Source organism: Pleuronectes platessa, chromosome 11, assembly GCF_947347685.1.
Source record: "Pleuronectes platessa chromosome 11, fPlePla1.1, whole genome shotgun sequence".
Lineage (NCBI taxonomy): Eukaryota > Metazoa > Chordata > Actinopteri > Pleuronectiformes > Pleuronectidae > Pleuronectes > Pleuronectes platessa.
This window is the reverse complement of record NC_070636.1, coordinates 4,379,208-4,402,824: the sequence shown is the minus strand read 5'-3', so window position 1 is coordinate 4,402,824 and position 23,617 is coordinate 4,379,208. Positions and strand designations below refer to the sequence as shown.

The following is a 23,617-nucleotide window of genomic DNA, read 5'->3' as shown; positions in this document are numbered from 1 at the left end:
AAATCACTTTCATGAATAAAAGTGCTTTTCGTGATAACAGGCAATTAAACAAAGAAACATCAATTACAATCAAGATATGATTGGAAAAAATGAATATGAAACAAGGTTTTTCATCAGTATTGACGTTTATTTATTGAACTTAATTAGAAATTGAACACACTCATGTCAGTGTACACACGAGCCCCAATGAACAGATACAGTATCTAGAAATGATTTTTGAAGAGAGAAAATCTTTGGAAGACAATGAAGGGGAAGAGTTTAGAGAATACGAAGATCATGTTTCTGTCAATTCAGAGTCTGACAGTGAGTTTGAAGAAGAGGATGAGATTGACCATCAGCCAGCTACGTAAAAAGTTAATCTGCAGCCAGTCCCAAATCCAGGCCAGGCCATCAGCAGCCAACATATGGATCACAAAAAATGATGACAATTTAATGGTCTTTAAGCACTTTAGCCACCCCGCATGGCTACCAATGTAATAAGGTGCAATCAGTGCCAACACGGATAGCAGTGACTCATGTGCAGGACATCCAGCCTTCTTACGAACTTTTCATTACGAAAATCATTCTGGATTGCACTAATTTGGAGGGACAGCACGTTTTCGTAGAAAGCTAGAATGAGATGGAACAAACCCATTTATTTGCATACTTTGGGGTTATTATCCTTCTGGAGTTTTCAAATCCAAAGGGGAATCAACAGAATCCTTGTGGGATGCAGTAACTGGCAGAGAACTTTTACGTAAATGTGCAGGAATGTGGGAGCAGAGGGGATTGAAATATACAATTTAACACTTTATGTAGTCCTGGGTCCAGTGGACCCGAACATCACATATGTACTATAAATGTGTAGGGGGGGTGTACAGTGTAAAGTCACTGAACATATGTCCCTTTATATGTTCATCACAGAAAATGAGCCAAGGCCAATGAGTGTCAGGTTGAAATAAATATTTATCGCATCACTTTTCTTTTATTAAACATTAAAAACGGGTCCCACAGACCCGAACACCATACAAGGGTTAACTTTGTTGCTGCAGAAGAAGCGACGCACCGTTCATGCAGCCTCACAGAGAGAAGCTGATTAGCTCCTTCCAGAGCAGCACAGGAGGAACTTGCGGAATCGTTTAAAAACTTTTTTAAACGATTTTTTCTTATTTTGCCTTTCCGTATCCCACTGGACAACCGTTTCGTACAGCATATCCTGGCACATCTTGAGGTTGTCGGTCACTTTCAGGTGTTCATCTTGAAGTTGGGCCAGTGCAGATCTGACTTTGACGTTCTCCTCTTCCTCTTCATTCTCAGCCTGACTGAGGGCACTGAGGGACTCTTGGACATCAAGCTTTTCCTGATAAAACAGGCTCCACTCCACCTCCAGCTTTTCCTGGAACCTGGTCAGTTCTGCTGTGAGGCTGGAGGTCACCCGCAGGTGTTCATCTTGAAGTTGGGCCAGTGCAGATCTGACTTTGACGTTCTCCTCTTTCTCTTCGTCCACAGCCTGTGTGGCGGCCCTGAGGGACTCTTTGAACTCGAGCTTTTCCTGATAAAACAGGCTCCTCTCTTCTTCCAGCTTTTCCTGGAACCTGGCCAGTTCTGCTGTGAGGCTGGAGGTCACCTTCAGGTGTTCTTCTTGAAGTTGGGCCAGTGCAGATCTGACTTTGAAAGTCTCCTCTTCCTCTTCGTCCGCAGCCTGTATGGCGGCCCTGAGGGAGTCTCTGAACTCGAGCTTTTCCTGATAAGACAGGCTCCTCTCTTCTTCCAGCTCTTCCTGGGACCTTTTCAGTTCTGCTGTGAGGCTGGAGGTCACCTGCAGGTGTTCTTCTTGAAGTTGGGCCAGTGCAGATCTGACTTTAGAGGTCTCCTCTTCCTTTTCGTCCGCAGCCTGTGTGGCGGCCCTGAGGGACTCTCTGAACTCGAGATTTTCCTGATAAAACAGGCTCCTCTCTTCTTCCAGCTTTTCCTGGAACCTGGCCAGTTCTGCTGTGAGGCTGGAGGTCTCCTGCAGGTGTTCTTCTTGAAGTTGGGCCAGTGCAGATCTGAGTTTGGAGGTCTCCTCTTCCTTTTCGTCCACAGCCTGTGTGGCGGCCCTGAGGGACTCTTGGAGATCAAGCTTTTCCTGATTCCACAGGCTTCTCTCTGCCTCCAGCTCTTCCTGGGACCTTTTCAGTCCTGCTGTGAGGCTGGAGGTCTCCTCTTCCTCTTTGGCAAGGCGTGATTCCACCTCCTCCCTCTTTTTATTCTCAGCAATGAGACACTGCTGTAGCTGATTCGATTGGCGGACAATAGCTTTTCGCTTTGTTTCAGACGCAAACAACCGACAGTTAGCTTCGTCGTTCTCCCGTTTCTCTATAATTAACTCTGACTGCAGTCGTTGTAGCTTGTCGACTGAGAAACTGTTCTCATGTTGCAGAAGAGCCGTATTCTGCTCCTTCTGACCCACGATGTCATGGGACTCCAGCTCAGGTATCATAAGCTTGGCCTGTTTAATCGTTGAACTACCAGTTTTGGGTCTGCCAGCTAGTCTCCTTGCAATCCGTCGGATAAGACCAAACATGCTTGCATCTTTGTCCATTGTCTCTTCTGTTTGATCACTGGACTCTGGGATCGAGTGTGGGGTAGACATAGGACGTCCTCCTCTTTAATCTCATTTGATCCAAGATAAAGCCACAGGAACAAAGGCAGAACTGGCTTTGACCAAAGGCAGAAAAAGGCAGTTCCAGTGAACTAAGGTCAAAGGCACAATGACTTTAAAATATAACAGAAATATCTTTGTATCTGAGTATTCAATTCAAATTTGTATTCGTATAGCCCATATTCACAGATCACAATTTGTATCAAAGGTCTTAACAAGATGTGACGTCCTCTGATCTTCACCTTCAAAAGGAGTAAAACTTAATTTAAGCTCCTGCTTTCCACTGTTGCAATTTGTCCAATTATTTAATCTTTTGCGTGTTTTTTTTTGTTTTTCTATTTATGTAAAGAAACGTCCCCGAGGGCAAAGCTGCTGAGGGAATATTTCTTAACTCTGCTTTTTAAAAAGAAAGAATCCTGCAGATGTTTTATAGACATTTTAGAGAAAAAGAGCCTAATTTAATAATAATAATTAGAAATGACCTCTGACCTTCGACAAACTGTCAAGTGTGAGCATGCTGGTTTTACTTTGGGTGAGGTTGGCTTCAAGCACTTGGCCCCAGCACAATGAATCAAGAACATATTAAAAAAAAACAACAACAGCACCGGATTTGTAATGAAGACGAGCATCTTCTTTTCTAACCATGATGAAGAAACGACGGACGCTCTTCTTCTTGTCGATTCCTCGTCTTAATCCCGAAGAACTAAAAATAAATGGCCCCTGACCTTTGACCCTCTGCACTACATGAAGACGTTTAATGTGCAATAGACTGTATGAATATGTTTAATAATCTGACACTGTTGGAAGATTAGTTGTTTTTATTTTGTTCGTGAACTGTCTTGAGGTTTGAAGACTTGCTCTGAAATTTGGTCCAAAATATTAGAACATGAAGTGAACTTTTAGAAAAAATCCTTTTATATTATATTAAATGAATATTTGGGAAATGCACTTCTTTGCTTTCTTGCCAAGAGTTCGATGAGACGGATGAACTCTCTCGTATGTAGGGTGAATAAAAAGCTGCAGCTAGCTTAGCTTAGCACGGGGGAACAGCCATTCTGGAACTAATCATGGGAACAAAATCTGCCCATCAGCCACACCGTTACTTTGTGTACTTGGGCTCTCTGTGTTTTAACAGGGAACTTAAATTACAGCTTGTCAAGATTTTAAGTCAAAGATTTAGTTTGAATTAAACAAAAGATGGAACCTGAGGGACACACAACTGGTCAACAACAGCACAAGCGGTGGCGATGGGGCATATCGTGCATATGCAAAGTCAACCAGGCATCTATATCTTCTCAGTGCTGTTTAATATCACTTTACCCGAAGCCTCTTTTTTAGGTTTTAGTTGAATATTTTGTCAGGTTGGCCTAGAGCGTGTACGTGACGTTAACATCTCAAAAGAATGTTCTGTCAGTAGATCGAATCTTTAGTTGACTACCACTCTAGGATTGACTACCACTGTAATCTGAAATTTATATTGTTGTTTGTAAAGTGCACCAACCACACCAAGGCAATTTCCTGTATGTGAAAATATACAAGGCAATAAAAAGAATTCTGATTCTGATTCTGATTCTGATTCTGATCCCAAAACTGGGAGTAATAAAATACTCTACACACTAAAATGTACTTTTATTTAGATGTCCTGGTTACTAGAATCAGTCTCCTATTTAATAATTGGATGAAAATAATGCTATAGGCTAAAGGGGATTTTATTTTTTGTCTGCATTTGTTTTCAGTTATTATTGCATGTCTTCTTCCGCTTAATTTTTAATAGCATATAAAAAAACAAAACACCTAAATAATAAAAATGTTACCCTTTAAATATAAATTTTCCTCTGAAATGCAGAGGATTAGAAATGTTATATAACACAAAAGTCCAAATTCAGATACAAGTGCTTAACAAGGTTCAAAGGTCATCCCCGAGGAGCAGGAGCCATCCACAATGTAATACTGTTACTCCCGAGGTCAAGACCTTTACGATGATGTCTTTGCTTTTGTCCTACGACAAAGTTTACATTTCATCTTGCGCCAAACACAGGGTTAGGGTTAGTAGGGTTAGGCCCTAATTTGATCCAGCTTGGACCTCAATGGGGTCCGAGAAAGTACACCCAAATCTGTCAAATCTGTTTTAAGTGGTATTTCATGGCCAGATATGGTCAAAATATGTATGTTTGCTTTATACACAATCATATGTTTCACTTTGGACCAAGTTAATGATACCTTTGTTCATTAACAACCCAATTTCTCACAACCCAGTCTCGGACTGTTTGCCCTCCTCCCCTCTGGGAGGCGCTAAAGGGTCCTCCGTTCCCGGACCAGCAGGTTCAGGAACAGCTTATTCATGCGGATGTCACTCTGCTGAATCACCATGGTGCAGAGTTAATATGTATTTTTCATATTAGGGTTAGGGTTGAATGAATGTCAGCCATGTTTTTCGTTTTCACGAAGAGAGAGAAGTGCATAGGTCACGTGTCCCCAGCCTCCGGACCATAGCTCCTGACTCACAATTACGTGGAATTCATATGATTTCTAATGCATTACTTTTAGTAGCATTTCCTATGAAATGTTGATGAGACCAGCCTGATTACTGACAGCGCTGTGGGTGAGGAGAAGCCAGATAGAGGGAGAACAACAAGAGGAGAGGAGTCATAAAGGAGAAAGGACAATTTGACAAGCACCTAAAACAGACTACACCCTGCTGCCAGTAAATGGTAATGGTAAATGGTTTTGTATTTATATAGTGCTTTTCTAGTCTTTGATGACCACTCAAAGCGCTTTACAGTACAGTGTTACATTCACCCATTCATACAGTGCATCTATTCGCAGCACTTTGATATTCTAGGGGGGGGGCATTCAGGGTTCAGCATCTTGCCCAAGGACACTTCGGCATGCAGATGGGTCAGACTGGGGATCGAACTGCCGACCTTCAGGTTGGAGGACGACCACTCTACCCCTCAGCCACAGCCGCCCCAGTGAGGACGTCCAGTCTGTCCGTGCCTCTGACATTTCCCCCACGTCTCTGCACAATCTCAGGCCTCCTGCTGACAACAGCCCATCCTCCCCTTCACACAAACACACACACACACACACACACACACACACACACACACACACACACACACACACACACACACACACACACACACACACACACACACACACACACACACACACACACACACACACACACACACACACACACACACACACTCCTGCAGACAGATGTCTCTTCTCACAGATTAAGACGTAACACTGTGCTTTAACTTCGTTGTTGCAGAAGAAGAGACGCACCGTTTACCCAGGAACATAAATTCAGCAGCTTCTTATAAAGATCAGTTCTAAGTGTGATGAAGAGTAAACATCATAAGGGCAGAGTCACTTGTTGACCAGCGGAGTGACGTACCTATTATTGTATTAAGCTCTATGACATTTATATCTTGTATGTGTCTGTTCTTCTCTTCACTAGGGAACAGAATAGGCTTGTTTAGTTTTTTATATACGTATATTAAGCAAACAGGGACAAATATTGACAACGTTAAAACATCATTGTGAGGTCACTGAAACATCTCTTTTCTACTTTTAACTATGTAAATACACTGGTGCACGAATGCTAACACTCAGTATTAAAATTAATAAAAGTACAAAATTTAAGGCACGCTTTGCCTTAGGATATAATTAAGACCATATTCAGGTTAAATACTACAAATTAAATACTTTTGGTTTTGATGACACCAGGAGAACACCGGAAGAGCATGCAGCCTCACAGAGAGAAGCTGATTAGCTCGTTCCAGCAGCACAGGAACTTGTGGAATCTTTGGAAGACAGATTTCTTCTTTGGTATCTTTCCCGCCTCTTTCTCTTCATCCATAGCCTGTCTCCATCTTGTTGTGATGACACTCATCTCAATTTGAAGTTGATCTGATGAAAGCCCTGGTACAAGTATATTAAAGTAAAAATGTGGAATATGACTGTTTTGTTTGTCTGGTCCTGATACACCTGTGTATCGATTTTTGTGAAGATCGGTCAATGTGAACACTCAGTGCTCGGGCCCCTAATAGGTGTTGTCCCGGGTGAAATAACTGTAATATACTAATACGATTTATTTCCACATAATATTTCCTAATTTGAATGTAATATTGTGCAACATTACCACAGGTTTGTTTGAACATGTCTTCTTTGCTACAGATAAACCAGGTAGGATGAAGGCAAAGGTTTCAAACTTTATTCCGCACCATAAATAGATTATATAATAAACTGTACTGGTAGCATGTGCAAAAAAGTTTGGACACGTTACTTAATCTGTACCTTTGGTCATTTTAGTAATGTGAGTACAAAAGTGACTTTGTTCTCTGAATTGCAGAGGAATCAAAACATCAAGTTGCACACAATTTTAATATCCAAGTTATTTAAAAACAATGAAACACTTTCCCATAATTAATATTATTTCCTAGTTGTTTTGAATTTGGCAGGTTTATTGAGCATGTTCTCCTCCCTGCAGATGAACCAGGTAGGATGACCTGTGTAACCCTGTTGTGTGGATTTAAAACAATAAATGTCGGCTCCTGTCAGCAGGTTACCTCCTGTTCGAACTCCCCGGCTCTGACTGATCTAACCCCGGATCATTAAACTACAGTTTGCTGGTACAGTCGGTTCCCTCCGGTAGAGCTGGGCGGCAGAAGGGGCAGAGAGAGACATCCTCCGCCGGAGCAGGAAGCTGCTGGGACCGACCCGAGGTTCAGAGGAGGTGCCGAACAGCGTCGACAGCAGCCAGACAGCGGGGGATCCTCCATGATGTAGACCCAGCCGAGCGACACATCCACCCCACAACACGAGCAGGTGTCGAGGCTGCGGGGCCACGATCACGAGCCGCCCTCGGTCCATCCCTTTCTCCGGTGTTTCTTTATCCTGCGTGGAGGAGATGAAGGAGCTGCGGGGCTGCGGTATGCGCTGCTCGGTGGGCTTTCTGTCCCGCAGAGAGCTGACCGGCCAGCCGCTGCTGAAGGAGGAGTTCCAGAGGCGCAGGCTGTCCGGCTGCACCAGCCTCTTCAAGAAGGACATGCTCGGACACTTCGGCTGCGTCAACGCCATTGAGTTCTCCAACAACGGAGGCGAATGGCTGGTGTCCGGTAAGTTGACAAATCCTATCCCTCAGCCCCTAGCTTACACTGTTGTGCTGTGCTAGCATGCTAATGCTAACTAGCCTGGCAGTCAGCTGAAACGATGCCCCCCCGGGGCTAAGCTACGGTTAGCATAGCGCTGCCCCCTCTCCGTGCTAACTGGCTAACGACAAACCAGAAGGCTCATGGAGGAGGGGGGGCAGCAGCGGACCTGTCCCATATGTCAGCCCCACAACACGAGCCCCGTGCCCGCAGAGCAGCACCTTTATTACCCCGGTGATGGGTCTAAATCTTGGCTTCTTCACCCCCCCCCCCCCCCCTGAAATCACAAAGCCATTTATGTTCCGAGAGGATTAAAGAAACAATCATGTGGCCTAGTGATGCAGCCATACACTTTATATAAACAGGGTTCAGCCATACACTGTATATAAACAGGGTTCAGCCATACACTGTATATAAACAGGGTTCAGCCATAGACTGTATATAACCAGGGTTCAGCCATAGACTGTATATAACCAGGGTTCAGCCATAGACTGTATATAAACAGGGTTCAGCCATAGACTGTATATAAACAGGCTCCAGCCATACACTGTATATAAACAGGGTTCAGCCATAGACTGTATATAAACAGGGTTCAGCCATAGACTGTATATAAAGAGGCTCCAGCCATACACTGTATATAAACAGGGTTCAGCCATACACTGTATATAAACAGGGTTCAGCCATAGACTGTATATAAACAGGCTCCAGCCATACACTGTATATAAACAGGGTTCAGCCATAGACTGTATATAAACAGGGTTCAGCCATAGACTGTATATAAACAGGGTTCAGCCATACACTGTATATATACCCTACATTTACCATGTAGCTCTATGCAGATGCTCTCCTCTCCTGCTGATATATGCACCAGTTCAGTGTGAACACATGAAAAGAAGCACAGGAAATGAGGATTGCACATTTTGTGGATATAGAATGTGAAAAGGGTGAATGTTAAATTATAAAAATCCTGAATTCAAACCACACTCTTACTTCCCTTTTTTAAAGCTGTTCAGTAATTGCATCATGGTCAAAAGTTTGGACAGCAAGTCAGGACTGTGACCTCGTTCCCCCCCCCCCCCTTTGACAACTGTAAAACATGGAGGGGGTGGAAATGTTGTGCTTTGGGGTTGTGGGACAGCGAGTTGCACGATACAGGGAATAAATGGATCCACAGGGAGGAGGATCATGTCCTGCAGCTGGTCAAGAAGCTGAAACTGAGCAAACCACTAAATACTTCATGAATATCACTGAAACCTGTGGGAAGATCTGAAACATAATTTGTGTGTTTGTGTGTGACAGCCCAAAACCTTCTAAGATCTAAGTGATCAGGAAAAGAACAACTCTGAGCAAGTTGAGACATCTGGAATAAACTGGGAGGGGTTGTTTACTAAATACTCCCTTTGCACATCCCACATTTTCTTCTTCAAGTGTTGGAACTCACGAGGCTCCATGAAACGATCAGCCTCAGTACAACATACAACAAGCTCCACCTCAGTTTTAATTCAGAAAACCACCTCCCACGCTCCTTTTAAACTGGGAAAACTCAAACTTACAAAACAAGGAAAAGCAGCAAATCCTCAGATTGTAGTGGCTGGACAGAGGTTTGAGGGTCTTTGATTGAAAGCTTTTGTTTTCCTGTGAAGTTTGTGTAAATTCATTTGTGCTCGTCTGCAGGAGGAGACGACCGCCGGGTTCTCCTGTGGCACATGGAGCAATCCCTTCATGCTCGGTCCAAGCCTGTGAAGCTGAAGGGGGAGCATCTGTCCAACATCTTCTGCCTGGCCTTCGACAGCAGCAACCACAAGGTCTTCTCTGGTGGTAAGAATGAGATGAAACCTCCGTCTGATCTCTGCTGACTTTTTCACAACAGGAAGAAAAGCTTTTTCCCTTTTTATTTTTTTTGTCCTTGGCCAGGAAATGTAAGTGTTGTGGCAGAATTATCAGTTTGAGGGTTGGAGGTAAAATGTAAATCTGATAAAATGATAAAACTTGTGTCACTTGTGTGCTGCAAAAACAAGGCTTCAGCAAATGAGAGCACATTAGAAAGTGCAGGTTCAGAGCAGTGAAATAAAATCCAAAGTGGTAACAGTACCGGGGGAAACAGAAAACGTGTCAGTAGCTCAGTGCCCGTGATGGTCCTGACTCCTGAGTGTAAATTATGGATGGGAAAGTGAACATTTTCCAAAAAGCTCACTGTCAAGCTGCTTTTTTAAATCTGTACAGAGCTGTGATCTTTAGTTGTCCACTTATAAATGAATAACAAAGTCACCACACAATCTGATACACACCCGAGGAAGGAGCTCAGATTAGAACGTTGTATTTGTCCTTCACTCACCTCACAACCTCTCTGTTTGCTTGTTTTGTAGGAAATGATGAGCAGGTCATTCTCCATGATGTGGAGAGGTGGGTACAAACTATTCAGTTTTTTTAGAATCAAAACATTTTTATGAATGTGTTTGTGTTGATGGATGTTGTCTCCACGCAGACGGGAAACTCTGAACGTGTTCCTGCACATCGATGCCGTGTACAGTTTGTCCGTCAGCCCGGTGAACGACAACGTGTTCGCCAGTTCATCTGACGACGGACGGGTTCTTATCTGGGACACTCGTGAGCCGCCACACGGAGGTAAGTGGAGGAGCCATGTTCGGTCCGGTGCCTGATGATGATGCTACGGTTAATGTTTGTGCTTAAAGCTGCAATGCATGAGGAATTAGAGCATTTTCAAAATTACACAACGGTGATACCCTTTATCCTCTCTCCCTAATTTCTGTTGAAAAACAAAACAAAACAAGATTAAACAGAAATATCAAATTTCAATAACTTTTTAACAGTCTATATTGTGCAGGGCTGAATTTTTTTTTAAATGATTGATAAAATGGATTATTTATTGTTTAGTTATGCACAAAACCAAAGATATTCACTAAACAACAAAACAAAGAAAAATCAACAAAACTGTTAATAGGCCAATTGGGCTGAATTGTGTTCGTGGAGTAATTCATGATCCGACCTAGTGAGATTGAAGAAATGCAGCTGGATCATCTTTCATGATGTCCACATCCTTCATCCTTGTGACCACGTTAGACTAATAATACATCAAGTAGCAATAACTCCTCTATTTCCAGCTGCAGCTTTTTATGGCGGTGTTGATGAGTCTGGTCCAAAATATTATTCATTCTATAGGATTCACCAAAGTAAATATAGACGTATTTGTTATTATGTTGTTAACAGTACCAGTTGCGTGTGTTTAAGAGCAGGACTGCAGCTGGAATGCAAAACCTTGACATTACATAATGAAAGATCTGAACAAAACAAGCAGCCGTCTCTTTTAGTGATCATGCAATTCTGATGTTTACCTTCACTTTCTTCCTGTAGAGCCGTTCTGCCTGGCCAGCTACCCGTCAGCCTTCCACAGCGTGATGTTCAACCCCGTGGAGCCGAGGCTGCTCGCCACCGCCAACTCCAAGGAGGGAGTTGGATTATGGGACATCCGCAAACCGCGCAGGTTGGAGTTATTATTTTTTCTTTCTCTTTCTATCTCATGACCCATTTCAAAGACAATATGAAACTTTATTGTTTCCTGTCGGGAAATTGCTGTTTGTTACAGCAGCAGTAAAATAAGCCACAGAGATAATAAAAACAAGAAGTGCTGTAAGTATTATTAGTAATAATAAAACAGTAAAAGCCACCAAGGGAGTAAAATGGACTTGAATCCTTTTTGGAGGTTGTTTAAATTTAAGATTCTGTTTATCTATCTCAATGTAGAAGTTTGGAAGTGGGAGAAGATTTGAAATATGATAGACATCATTTTTTCACTCTTTTTAATAAAACACTTTTTCAAGTGTTTTATTAAAAAAATTACACGATATTTACACATCCAATAAAATTATGATTGCAAAAGAAATATTATTTGATAGGTTGCAAGATAAAAACTGTACATTACTGAAACTTACATTTTATTTCATGTACATTTTTGTCTAATTTCTCTAAAAATGAAAGAGGATCCAGATTGAACATTTGTATGGTTCGTGTTGATCAAGAAGTTTGGTCACCTTTAGATTCTTCATTTTGACTTTGGCCTGTCGATTCGAGCGATGGTCCAAACAAAGATTATTGATCTGTGTTTACTCTGCGAGGAACAAACATCCTCCCCCCCACTGGGTGGCGCTGTTGTCCTACTGTTACACTCATCACTGCAGCTCCTCTGCCAACTGCAGGATCGTCTCAGAAAAACACAACTAATCTTTACACCAACAAAATTTCTCTGTGAAAACACTGAGCTGAGGCGAGTGTGTTTACACGTCCTCAGGTTTGCTTAGGTTTGAGTTATTAGTACATGAATGACGGCTCTTTAAATTAAAGTAAGCACTGAGTCATTTCTCGTCCTCCACTGTTGGCTCTGTCTCTGCTGTGAGCTAATGTTCACTGTTAGTCACTCAATGTCTGTTATTACTATTAAAAACAGATGAAGAGGCTTCAATGAAATGCCTTTCTGATGAAATGCTTATTTAATCTTGCACTATGATGCAGTTTCCTGATGGCGATGTTATGTCAGCTGCACGGTCTGACCTTTTTATTTATTTTGTTTTTAAAAGTGCTTTGGAGTAAAAGTCAAACATTGGAACAAATACCCAGAAATGATGTTTGAAAACAACACCGAACTGTCTGGTCACACGAGGATCGGTCTAACCCACATCCCATATTCTCTCTTTTCCCTCTGTTTCCTCAGCTCTCTTCTGCGTTATGGAGGTAACATGTCCCTGCAGAGCGCCATGAGCGTTCGCTTCAACAGCACCGGCACCCAGCTGCTGGCGCTGCGCCGCCGCCTGCCGCCGGTCCTCTACGAGCTGCACTCCCGCCTGCCGAGCTACCAGTTCGACAACCAGGGCTACTTCAACTCCTGCACCATGAAGAGCTGCTGCTTCGCCGGCGACAAAGATCAGGTCGGTCCTCAGATGAATGAATATGAGAATAAAGGAGAAAGTACTACAGCCACTAAGATAACTACTGTTATACATACTAGAAACTTGATTGAGAAACAGTGATCTATACTTCTTTCCAGATATCTTTTAAAGATAACATGTTCTGTATACGTCAAGTTTTATATCAAGGAAAATGTGAAATGTTATACAAGAGGTCTTAAAATATAACGTATTGCTCCCAAGAGTGGGATTTGGCTTCTGTCAGAGAAGCAGACACAGCAAAATGGAAATGATGTCAGACAATGGGGATGTTTGATGTCTGGTCACTTTAAAGTAAACTTAAGAGGAATATTGGGAACATGTGGGATATATATAAATAGAACAGAAATAGAAGAATATACCAGTTGTGTCTGTGAAACTGGGAATGATGAGTTGTTGATAAATGCCAGAATTCCTTGTGTTCAGCCGGTGGTTTTCCCAGTGGTCCTCCTCAGACATGACATCACTCCACAGTCATGTTTGTTATGTTAACATTATCCTCGGGTGTCGTTGGAGCTCACGGGGGCTTAATGGTGATCCTCCCTACACGAGGGAAGGAGGTGGTTTAAAGGTTCCAGAAGCAGGTCAGGACTGGAGCAGGAGGTTGCTGGTTCTAATCTCTTTACCGTACCAGCTGAGGCGCTGTTGAGCTTTTTTTGACGTTGACTTGTGACTAAATTGTATTAGATGAGAAATATGAATTAACTTCCCTCGTGCAACCGTGTTCAAATATAATCAGCTCTCGACTCTTCTGTTAATCGAGGTTAACGTCTCACTGGGATGTAGAATAGCTTCCAGCTCGGGCCGGGAGAAAACTAACCGACCCGAACTAGACAGGCAATCAGTTCTTTTATATCCAAGCCCGACCCAAGCCTGATGCTATTCCAGATTACAGGTAAATGCTGTGTAAAAAAAACCTGATACCATTTCAAACTTCTTCTTCTTCTTCTTCTTCTTCAACATCTTGTCCTGCTGGTGATTTTTAGATTAAATAATAGGTTTATTTGTTATTAGTGAGACACTTAAAGCTGCATGAGACTTTTCTAAAGACTTCATGGCTGCATGAGTTGAGCAATACGACAACAAAGAGGAAACATGACATGATAAGAGTACACCACAGAGTTTACACCAGTGGCTGTTTCTTTAATATATCTGGGTGAAATAAAGACTGTATTTAGAATTTTTTTGCACCAATGTGAAGATTTTGGCCGTATTTTCATACATTTATCCCTAAAAATACTATACTGCTTACTGTACATATATTATGATAATTTCATTTATACCACCTGCTCCTTCTGCCTCAACATATTGCATAAATATTTATGGGCAGTGAAAAAACGCCTACAGGTTCGTTGCAGGGGTTGTGAGAAGCATTAAGCGCCATTGAGACCCCCCCACACTCAGTTTAACACAAAAACTCAATTCAAGAACCATTAAAGCATCAAGCTAATACAGAAGAAAGTACATGTCAGGAACAGTAGTAGAGTTTAGAGGAAATGAGAAGAGGAGAAGCTGTAGGATAATTTCATTTCTTTAAGAAGGAGCTTTATCCAGAATTCTCAGCAACACTCTCACAAACCTCTTTATACAGACACACAACCACAACCACAACCACCGGAGGATTCTCTCACTATGGTGCGAGCGCCGTGGTGCAGAGTGGGAGCTTATATCAGATGGAATTGATGGAAGGGAAATAAGCCAGGGCGTTCCTGGTGTGACATTCCTACTTGACGTGTGCTCTGGGAACCCGAGGCTGAGCACACAGGTGTTTACATCGGAGTGTGTTGATGTGTCTCAGAGCTGAACTGGTCTGAGCTGCAGTTAGAGGATTTTTAGATGAAGGCAAATTGCTATTTTTCACACTAACCATTTAAAATAAGGGGGGTAGAAACATGTCTCTGAAAGATCAATGCAGCCACAGGGACCAGCAGAATATTTGCAGATGGAAATTGAAGACATTTGTTTAAATCATTGGCAGAAAAAGACTCCACATCTTTACACAATGTCAGCCCACAAGACGGTGCCTCAAAACAAATCCACATGATTTGACAAATGTTCTTCCAGATGGTCAAACAAGGCTCAAAAAACATTCTGGAAATATGCAGAACAGAGGAGGAGAAGGCAGGTAAATGTATTTTTCTTAAAAGGAAAATATGCTGGTTTCTTCACAGGAATATAATAAGTTAATGTTTGTGAGCAGTGACTGTATAATAAAACTCCCACCCAATGCTAATTAACTCCATTGTTAATGTGAGTTGAATTTGGTCAAAGAGTTAAACTCACTTATTTCTAAACAGCACAAGACACTGCTTCAAACACTCAAAATTATTTGTCCTATCTGCTAACATGGAGGAGGAGGCGTGGTTTATGGGTTAGGGTTATGCTGCAGGCGGACACAGCCACCAGGTTTGCAACAGGATGTTCTGGCTTCACTTTTGGCGAGCTGTCATGTCGTCCATCTATATATAGAGTCTACAGTCTGAAAAATTAAAGGCTCAGTTTGTTGAATTTAGTGACATCTAGTGGCGAATACCTCTCACCTCACCCTCTTCCAATCACGAAAGAGAACCTGTGGAAGCCTTCGGTTGTCATAAAAACTCAAAAGATGTTTTGTTTGTCCCGTCTGGGCTACTGTTCAAAACATGGCGGCCTCCGTACAAAGGACTCGCTCCCGATGTAAATATACATTTTTTAAATATAAAGTATTTAAAAAGAAAGGCCCATTCTAGGGTAAGGAAAACAACAATTTAGATGATCACACACTAGTGAAAACCTTGATAGGATTATTTTATAATAAATGGATCACTTTCACCTAGATCTTATACACTGGACCTTTAGCTGGTTGACAGGTAGAGACGTACAACTGTGAGCTGGTAATTGTAGTTTTTCTTCCAATTGCTTTACCTCATCTGTATCTACAAGAGTAAACGTCACCCACCTGTCCAAACTTTCCGCCGGCGATAGGTTTAAGTGGACCCATCTGTTCCCAAGTTCGACACAAGGAGCAGGAACTGTGTTGGGTCAGATTGTCACGTCAAGAGCAGGTTATGAGACTGATTAATCTGCTAAGGCCTCCAGACCAGGGATCTATCTCTCCCACTCTGAACTGTGACAAAATGTAAACATTTCCTTTTCTTTTGTCAAAAAAAATCTAATCTGTAAATATCCCTGTTTGACCCGGCAGTACATCCTGTCTGGATCTGATGACTTCAACCTCTACATGTGGAGGATCCCAAAGAATCCAGAAGCAGGTGAGCTATCGACCGGGTTTATTCTCTACTTCACCTTATCTTTAGTTATGGGAATGCGTAACTGATAATGGGATTCAGATTTTTTCCTTCTTGTCCTTCGTTACAAAGGTTTGACATTTTCTTCATAGTCACCTTAAGAACTCTTTTTAAATTTGTAAAAGCTATAGAAACGCTGTATTCTGACAATGATTCACTTTCGCATGGCAAAAAGAGGTTCATTAATATATCCCACCATCACACAGTTCATTTTCTTGTGTCTACTCTGCAGGATAGTGGGATATTTCCCTCGGTTTTCCTTTTGTGTGTTTGGTTTGTGTGGGTTCACTCTGTTTGTCGTCACTGGAGCTGCTCAACACGCGTCCCATGACTGAAAAGGAGCTTGTTTGAGTTTTCGTGACCTTTTCATGCTGCAAGGTTAAAGATTTCAGTGGCGTCAGCGTCGGGAAAAACAAACCCGATTTCAGTCGCTGTAGGTTTCAACCACAATCTGAAGCATAATAGACTCCTCTGTGTTCTTAACATAAGAGCCTCAGCCCAGACTGTGGTTTGCCCTCAGTTCATTTGGACACAATATATTTTCCAGGCATGATTCTTTCCATTTAAACTCTTAATTATGATTTGTATTAAACTGCATGAACTATTTGTCAGGTTTGAGTTTGTTCACCTGCTCAAACTGAACCAAAAAAAATCCAGGTTAAATACAGAGAAACGTAAGAATTAAGTCTATCGGTACTAATTGCTTTGGGGAATGCAGCAATCCAAGAATGTGGTCGTGTGCAGCTCTGTGGCACCACCTGACACATTTCTGGATTTTATTTTCCCCGGAGTTACTCACACTGAAAATATGTGCACTCACTGGGCCTATTCTGTGTCGGACTAATGGCATATTCTGAGGATTACATTACCGCTGTTGGGACTGTTTCATTTCACCAGCAGTATTTTCACATTTCTCAGGTCCAGAAACAGGTTGAATGTTTGTGTTTCTTTTTCATGAATCCTCGCCCGTATTTATCTTTTAATTCCTGGGACTCTGAGTTTATATTTATTCAGATCCTGTCTGTATCGCGTTGAATTAAAAAACCCAGCGACGTGTGTTTACTTCTCAGGAGGCGCAGGTCGTGTGGTGAACGGGGCTTTCATGATTCTGAAAGGCCACCGCTCCATCGTGAACCAGGTTCGCTTCAACCCTCACACCTACATGATCTGCTCGTCCGGTGTGGAGAAGGTCATCAAGGTTAGTGAAGGACGCACTCTTTCCTTTTCCGTATGTGTTGTATGTATTTTTAGTTTATCTAAAAGTGCTGCAGGAGTAGATGGATTTAGACTTTAGATGCTGTGGTTAGAGAAGTCGTTTTTTTAAGTGGACTGTCGAGCATTGGGGTTGTCAGTGTCCTCGGTTGTTGAGACAGTAGATGTGCCACCAAGTGAGACATTGATCTCCAGTGACACCAACCTGAACGAGCTCTGACTTCCCCCTGTGGAGCCGGGAATGAACAAAGACCGATTTCCTCCACCGCTGACTGCCGCCTGGAACAGATCATGTTGGTCACTTTTCTGAAACTGGGTCATGGGGAGACGGGGACGGTACCACAGTGACTTTTTTTTCTTCAAGCAGAGCCAGGCTGTCTAAAGTCTCAGCTTAAAGTAAATCAAACTGTAGCTCAAGATCAATTAGACAACAACAGGTTTTTATTTTGTTTATCTGTTGACTTGTTTGAGTATTAAGCAAAACAAGACAGAAGAGGTAGATTTATTTGTCTTTTTATTTATCAGGAATTTTCAAACTCAATTGGAGGAGAAATATGGCAGGAAATAAATATATATAAAGAATAAAGTTGAAATGTCGAGCCTAAGCTTTTAATCAATCTTTTAGGAATATATCAAACTACTAAGATTCACATATTTGACAAAATGGTGAGGTCATTCTTTCAAAAGCAAACTACTAGCTGGTAAATGAACAATAGCAAGGACATCAACAGCTCTGCTTCCGAATGGTTTCATTTAACTTTCAGTCGCTCCTTTAACGGACCAGAAGAGTTCACTTTATTCTTGACATTTTGACTTTATTCTTGAAATGCTAAATGAAAGAGAATCCACCAATAATCTTCTCAGATGCTCTAACATTAATATATTACCCTGTTAAATTGAGGGTTTATCACAGCAGGACTGATGTATTACGAGTCTTATTCAGTACAAATCCTGAGTCACAGTCCGGATCCTGACCTTATAAATAGTCCAATCCAATTTTCAGCTGACTCACTGTTTTTGCCAGTGCTAAAGGAAATGTAACACATGCTGTTTTACTATCAGTAATCGTTCCCAAATACTCAGATGTCCTTTTCAGGGCAGTGCAGATAGACACAGTGGAAAGTCTGAGGAAGCCTTGTTATTATTTTAAAATAAAATACCTCACATCAGCACATTAACACAACTGAAACACTTTGACACGTAAGTATTTCTGTCAATTGGAAGGTTAAAACATGAATATCTTTTAGGTTGTTGTTTTTAAGTGTATTTACGTCATTTCTTTTGTATAAACACAAACTGTAGGTGTTAGGTTTCCTATTTCTGCTCCTGGATTCTTGCTCTTTAGTCTGTGGACAGTTTATGGTGGTTATGGAAAAGCTGAACAGGAAACAAGAATGAATGTAAACGGTTTTACATTTAGATTACATTTATTCAAATAGGCAGATTGCCAAATGTCTGAGATGCATTTTAATGTGTTCTCACTTGTAGGTCCACAGGCAATTATCAGTAATGTATTAACTGTGGGAATCTAAGAATATGTAATTCAACATTTACATCGTCGTATAATGACATTTAGTAGAAGAAGTCGTTCTTTATTGTCATTGAAGACGACAAAGACCTTTTCTTCTTTTGTGTCAGTACAGTAACACAAGCTCTGTTTTGTACATTTGACTGTACAGAGTGAAAGATGATACAGGTCCAGGTGTTCAGAGGAACAGAGAGTCTTTAAACTCACCCTCTCCCTTCTGGCTTCTCATTGTCTCTCCTTCCATTTTTCATTCGTTCCGTCCAACTTTTAAATCTGTCCTTTCCTTGTATTTTCCACTTCTCATTCCACCATTGTTCTCTATCCATCCAGGTGTGGAGTCCCTACCAGCAGTGTGAGAGTCTTGGTGACCTGGAGGGGCGTGTGGAGGACAAGTCCCGCAGCCTCTATACCCATGAGGAGTACATCAGCCTGGTGCTCAACAGTGGCAGCGGCCTGTCCCACGACTACGTCAGCCAGTCCATCCAGGAGGACCCGCGCATGATGGCGTTCTTTGACTCGCTGGTGCGTCGAGAGATCGAGGGCTGGAGCTCAGACTCTGACAGCGACTTGAGCGAGGAGGCCATCATGCAGCTTCACGCCCGCGGACGTCGCTCTACTACCCGACCCACGCCAGCCCCTCCTATCGCTGCCCCGGCTGCTGTTCAGCCGAGTGACTCAGATAACTCGTTGTCCTCCTCTTTGGCTGGACCCGAGGCCTCAGGAGGGGAAGAGCCCCCCCAGGCAGAGGCAGAGGAGGAGGAGGAGCCGAGGAGACGCAACAGGAATCAGCAGCCACAGTCCGGCTTCCTGGTGAACGAAGACTCAGACTCCAGTGGGTTTTGGCTGGACCCCATGCCCCGGCCTCGCTCCCCCAGCCCCCGGGACAACTCCACGCTGTCCAGCCCCGCCACCTCCCTCTCACTCCCCGCCGGAGCCTCCAGCTCCTCCACGTCCACTTCCAGCTCCAGCAGTGATGACGAGGAGCGGCGCAGTGCGGTGAGGCGGCGCAATGTCACGAGACGACGGCGCATGAGTGTGGTCTCCAGAGCGGGGTATCGACCTGAGTCTGTACTGGCTTTGTTTTCAACCATTGACTCCTGCAATTACCCATCGATCTCCCTGGAGGACATGTCGTCTTCCTCGTCAGAGGTACAAGAATCTCCCCAGATCAAGCCCCAGAGTGGTGGCAACGGTGAGGAGGAAAAATGCCTGAGCCCCTCTGACTTTGTGTGTTCAAGCCCAGTAATGACCCCGGAAAGTCAGGAGAATGAGGAGGGGAGTGACAGGACATTGGACGGACACAGGACAGAAGCGAGGACTCTGACAGAGTTTGTTTTGGACAGCTCCGACAGTGGAGAGGCGTGTAGCTCAGCAGCTGCAGAGCGTAACGCCAAGAGCCGCCGGAGCACTGGAGTGAACGGGCAGCACCGGACTGTGGCTTCATACCTGACCCTGTGTGTCTCCTCAGAGTCCGAGGGAGAGACTGATCTCACGCCTGAAGACACCAGGCCAGAGAGAGGACGAGGCCCGGCTCTCAAACGGACTCACAAGCGCTCAGAAGAGGGAGAATCAGGCTCCTCCCCCTCAGAAAAGAAATTAAAAACATAATGAACTATTTTCTTTTCAACCCAAAAAACAATCATTTGTTAACGGACCTGATTTGGAGGTGGGTTTTCTATGGGTTTTTACAACTCAGCGATTTCATTAAGTGTCTTGTTGTCATGTGACCGAGTGAGCTTGTGCTGCTAATGAGCAGGAAACCTTTAGCAACTTTTAAAAAGAAGGACGATGTGGTTAATGTTTGTTTCAGAACAAAATAATTTGAGTGTCATCGTTCTTTAGGTCAAACCACAGATGACGTTAAAAGATGGGAAGTATAAAACAAAAGTTAAATATTGTTGATAACGATGGTATTTTAAGTGAACTGCAACGGCTCATCATTTGTTTTCATGCAGCGTTAGTGTGTTTTTCTCAGTCACGCTCCAGTGGTTGCAGAAAGCTCCTCCCAGGATTTGGAGCTTTTTCCGACCATTACGAAAATCTCTTATTGAGTAAAAAGGCTTTGCAGAGTTTTAATTTCTACGGTTTCACACTGAGCGTAAATCTGATTGAGCTTATTGTCATTTTTAAGAGGTTCTCTCGGCTGTGACCGCTTCAGGCTGCCTGAAGAATTCACTGAGTCGGCGTAGAAATCCTAAGGAGCAGCATTTGTTGAAGCTGTGCATTGAAATGATGCTTTCATTGTCTTGCATACCAATTTGTCTTTTTGTCTCATTATCCAGCCCCTGGGCGCCATTACAAGCCAGCTCGCTTTTGTTTCCTTGCAATTAAAGACTAATTTGTTCTCTAGTGACAACGCACCGTCTTCTTCCCGAGGACTTGCTGATTCACAAAACTGTTTTGGGTGATGAAATGTTTTTTCTATCTCAAGTCATTTTTTTTTATTGCAGATGCCATGGCAACACAGCCTCAGCTCTCCCCGTGAAGTGAATGTGAAATCTGCTCCTCTGGCCGTGACTCCCGAGCAGCCACTGTCAACCAGAGCTAGAATATTGTATTGATTAAATCCATAAGCCATCTTTGTTGTCAAACTTGAAAGACAACCAGGGCTCAGGAGCTTTTCACGAGTTCCACGGGGGGAATTCATACATCATTGCCTGCCTCTGTCTCGCTCCATCCAGGCTCCACCCCTAGCCTATATGTTCTCCAGCTGCGTTTAGCTATGAAAGACAATTTTTTTCTGATATTTTCTGGAGTTCATGTAATGAGAACAGTTCGACATTAGGGAGAAATAAACAGTTTTTTTTCCAGAGTTAATTCACCTCTGAAAATCGGATGGATGAGGACGATACAAATAGTGAAATACCCAAAGTCTCATGCCTCTGTCTAAACATTTGTTTCACTAATTTGACAGAACAAGGTGCATTGAGTTGCTTTTCTTAAGAGCCTAAGTCAAATGTTATTTAATTTGCAACACAACACAAGCTCCAAATGATTCTGTACAAAGCTCTTACTTTTATTTTGAAAAGCTAATTAAATTAGTTTTTTTTTTAAATAAAATTGGTATAAAAAAAGATTCTGATCAAATGACGACAAGTTATCATTTAACAAGATAATCTGTCTGAATGTTGAATCGAAACTGTTCTGGATGTACAAAAATAAATTGACATAGATCTCATTGTAAAATAATTGATTAATCAACCATCCCAGTAACCATCAGGTCTCTTTCTGAACTGGTTATTGACACTAGATCCATATCTGTGTGTTTGTTATGAAGCTCAGACGTCGAACAGGTTGATATCAATGTCCTTTTTAAAGTCAAACAACACCAGACAAGATGTTGACCTGTGATGAGGTGAACAACCATAAATGGACGTAGACGCTCTCTTCCTCAGTTTCCCCGGCAGCACAGTGACTGTCTATGATGTCACTGGTTTCTGAGGAAGCTGCCATGGCCAGTTGTCTCCACCTGCACGACGGCCCTCCTCTGCCAGACAAAGCAGACTCTCAGCAGTCGTGAGGAATGATTCCAAAAGAAAACACAGCTCATGGCGGCAAAGTGGTAATCTGAGGGCAGGCAGACATGTAGCTGAGGGTTAATCGAGTTGTTTGCACAGCTCTCTTGTCAAAATAGTTTCCTCAACTTCTTAGAACTTCTCAGTGAGGCTGTCACTTATCTGCAGGAAGTAGACACCCTTCATTTAACCCCCATGCCTCCCCCAGGACACGTATTCAAATAGGGATATTGTATGCTGCGGGGCTTGTTTACATTCTGACTGGAGTGCGCCTGCTGGGCTGCACACGGCTTAATGATTAATTACAGGCTACAGATGCAGAGAGTCGGCTGCGTTCACAGGGAACGCTCCTGCTCTACGGCTGGGGCATCAATCCAAAAGTGTGTCGAGTTCAGTTTGACAAATTCCCTGAAGAAGGAATCAAGTCACGTTTGTTTGCTCACAGAGCTCAAGTGTCACATCAGAAGAGACTGGCACTCATTAGTGAATGCAACAATGGAGGTTTTTTTATCTGTATTTATTCAGGGAAGGTTAGCAGGTTGTGTGTTCTCCCTCTTAGTGTAGGTCACTCTCAACGGGGAGGAGCTCAGAACCATTGAGGACCTTCCACTGGTTCAGTCTGATGGATCATATTGGTTTCTGAGATGACACCAGAACTTTTTCTGCCTCTTAAAAGCCCCCCCCCAAAAAGTTTCTTAATCAGATTCTCACATTGAGAGCTGTGGTCCATCATGAAAACGCTATTTTCTGCTTAACTTAGAGACATGAAATAAGTTAGATCAATAAGAACACATTCACAAAGAACCAATCTTAGGGTAAAAGCATAAATCTACTAAAAGGTATAAAATAAAGGCTATGTGCTCATATAAATAAGTCTTAAGTTGTTTCTTTAAACTATCTGATGTGTGGTGGGAGTTTGCTTCCGAACCTTTGCTGCATAACAACAGAAAGCTGCTTCATATTGGGGATATTTATTGGATAAACAACATTTTATAATTACTGTAGTACTTCATAAAACCCACAAACACACTTTGATGTATTAGCACTGTGCAGTTTTCTAAAGACAAGTTTCAGGGGCTTTAATTCAGATCCTGTATGTGACCCTTGATCCTCAAGTTGAAGCCAGTCCCCTGCAAACTGCTGTTATTTTCTAAATGAAAATAGAGTGAGCTGTCACATTCCTTATTCCATGTCTACTGTATGTTCCTCTTCATCCCAGATGGTGTTTTGGCTCGAGTAGTTTGACCACAGCTCCAAACACATGTACAATTTAATGGGATTATCAAGGTTATTCAGCACTATCCCATACATGGCTCAGCTTTAAAAGCAAGGACA

General features: G+C 42.6%; 1 protein-coding gene across 2 annotated transcripts; it reads left to right on the top strand.

Annotated features, from left to right (window-relative positions):
• Window positions 1–7,358: 7,358 nt before the first annotated feature.
• On the top strand, window positions 7,359–21,945 carry dcaf5 (ddb1 and cul4 associated factor 5). 2 transcript variants are annotated; one of them, XR_008340024.1, is made up of 10 exons: window positions 7,359–7,749; window positions 9,457–9,600; window positions 10,149–10,185; window positions 10,268–10,407; window positions 11,155–11,284; window positions 12,509–12,722; window positions 15,925–15,991; window positions 17,098–17,225; window positions 19,098–20,433; window positions 21,218–21,945. XR_008340024.1 is itself a non-coding variant. In XM_053434164.1 (9 exons), exons 1-9 carry the CDS (start codon window positions 7,542–7,544, stop codon window positions 20,373–20,375), a joined length of 2,346 nt encoding a protein of 781 aa, XP_053290139.1. In that variant the 5' UTR covers window positions 7,359–7,541; the 3' UTR covers window positions 20,376–21,123. The 2 variants fall into 2 exon arrangements, 1 of the variants encoding a protein (XP_053290139.1); XM_053434164.1 differs by lacking the exon at window positions 21,218–21,945 and having other exon boundaries at window positions 19,098–21,123.
• The last annotated feature ends 1,672 nt before the right edge of the window (window positions 21,946–23,617 follow it).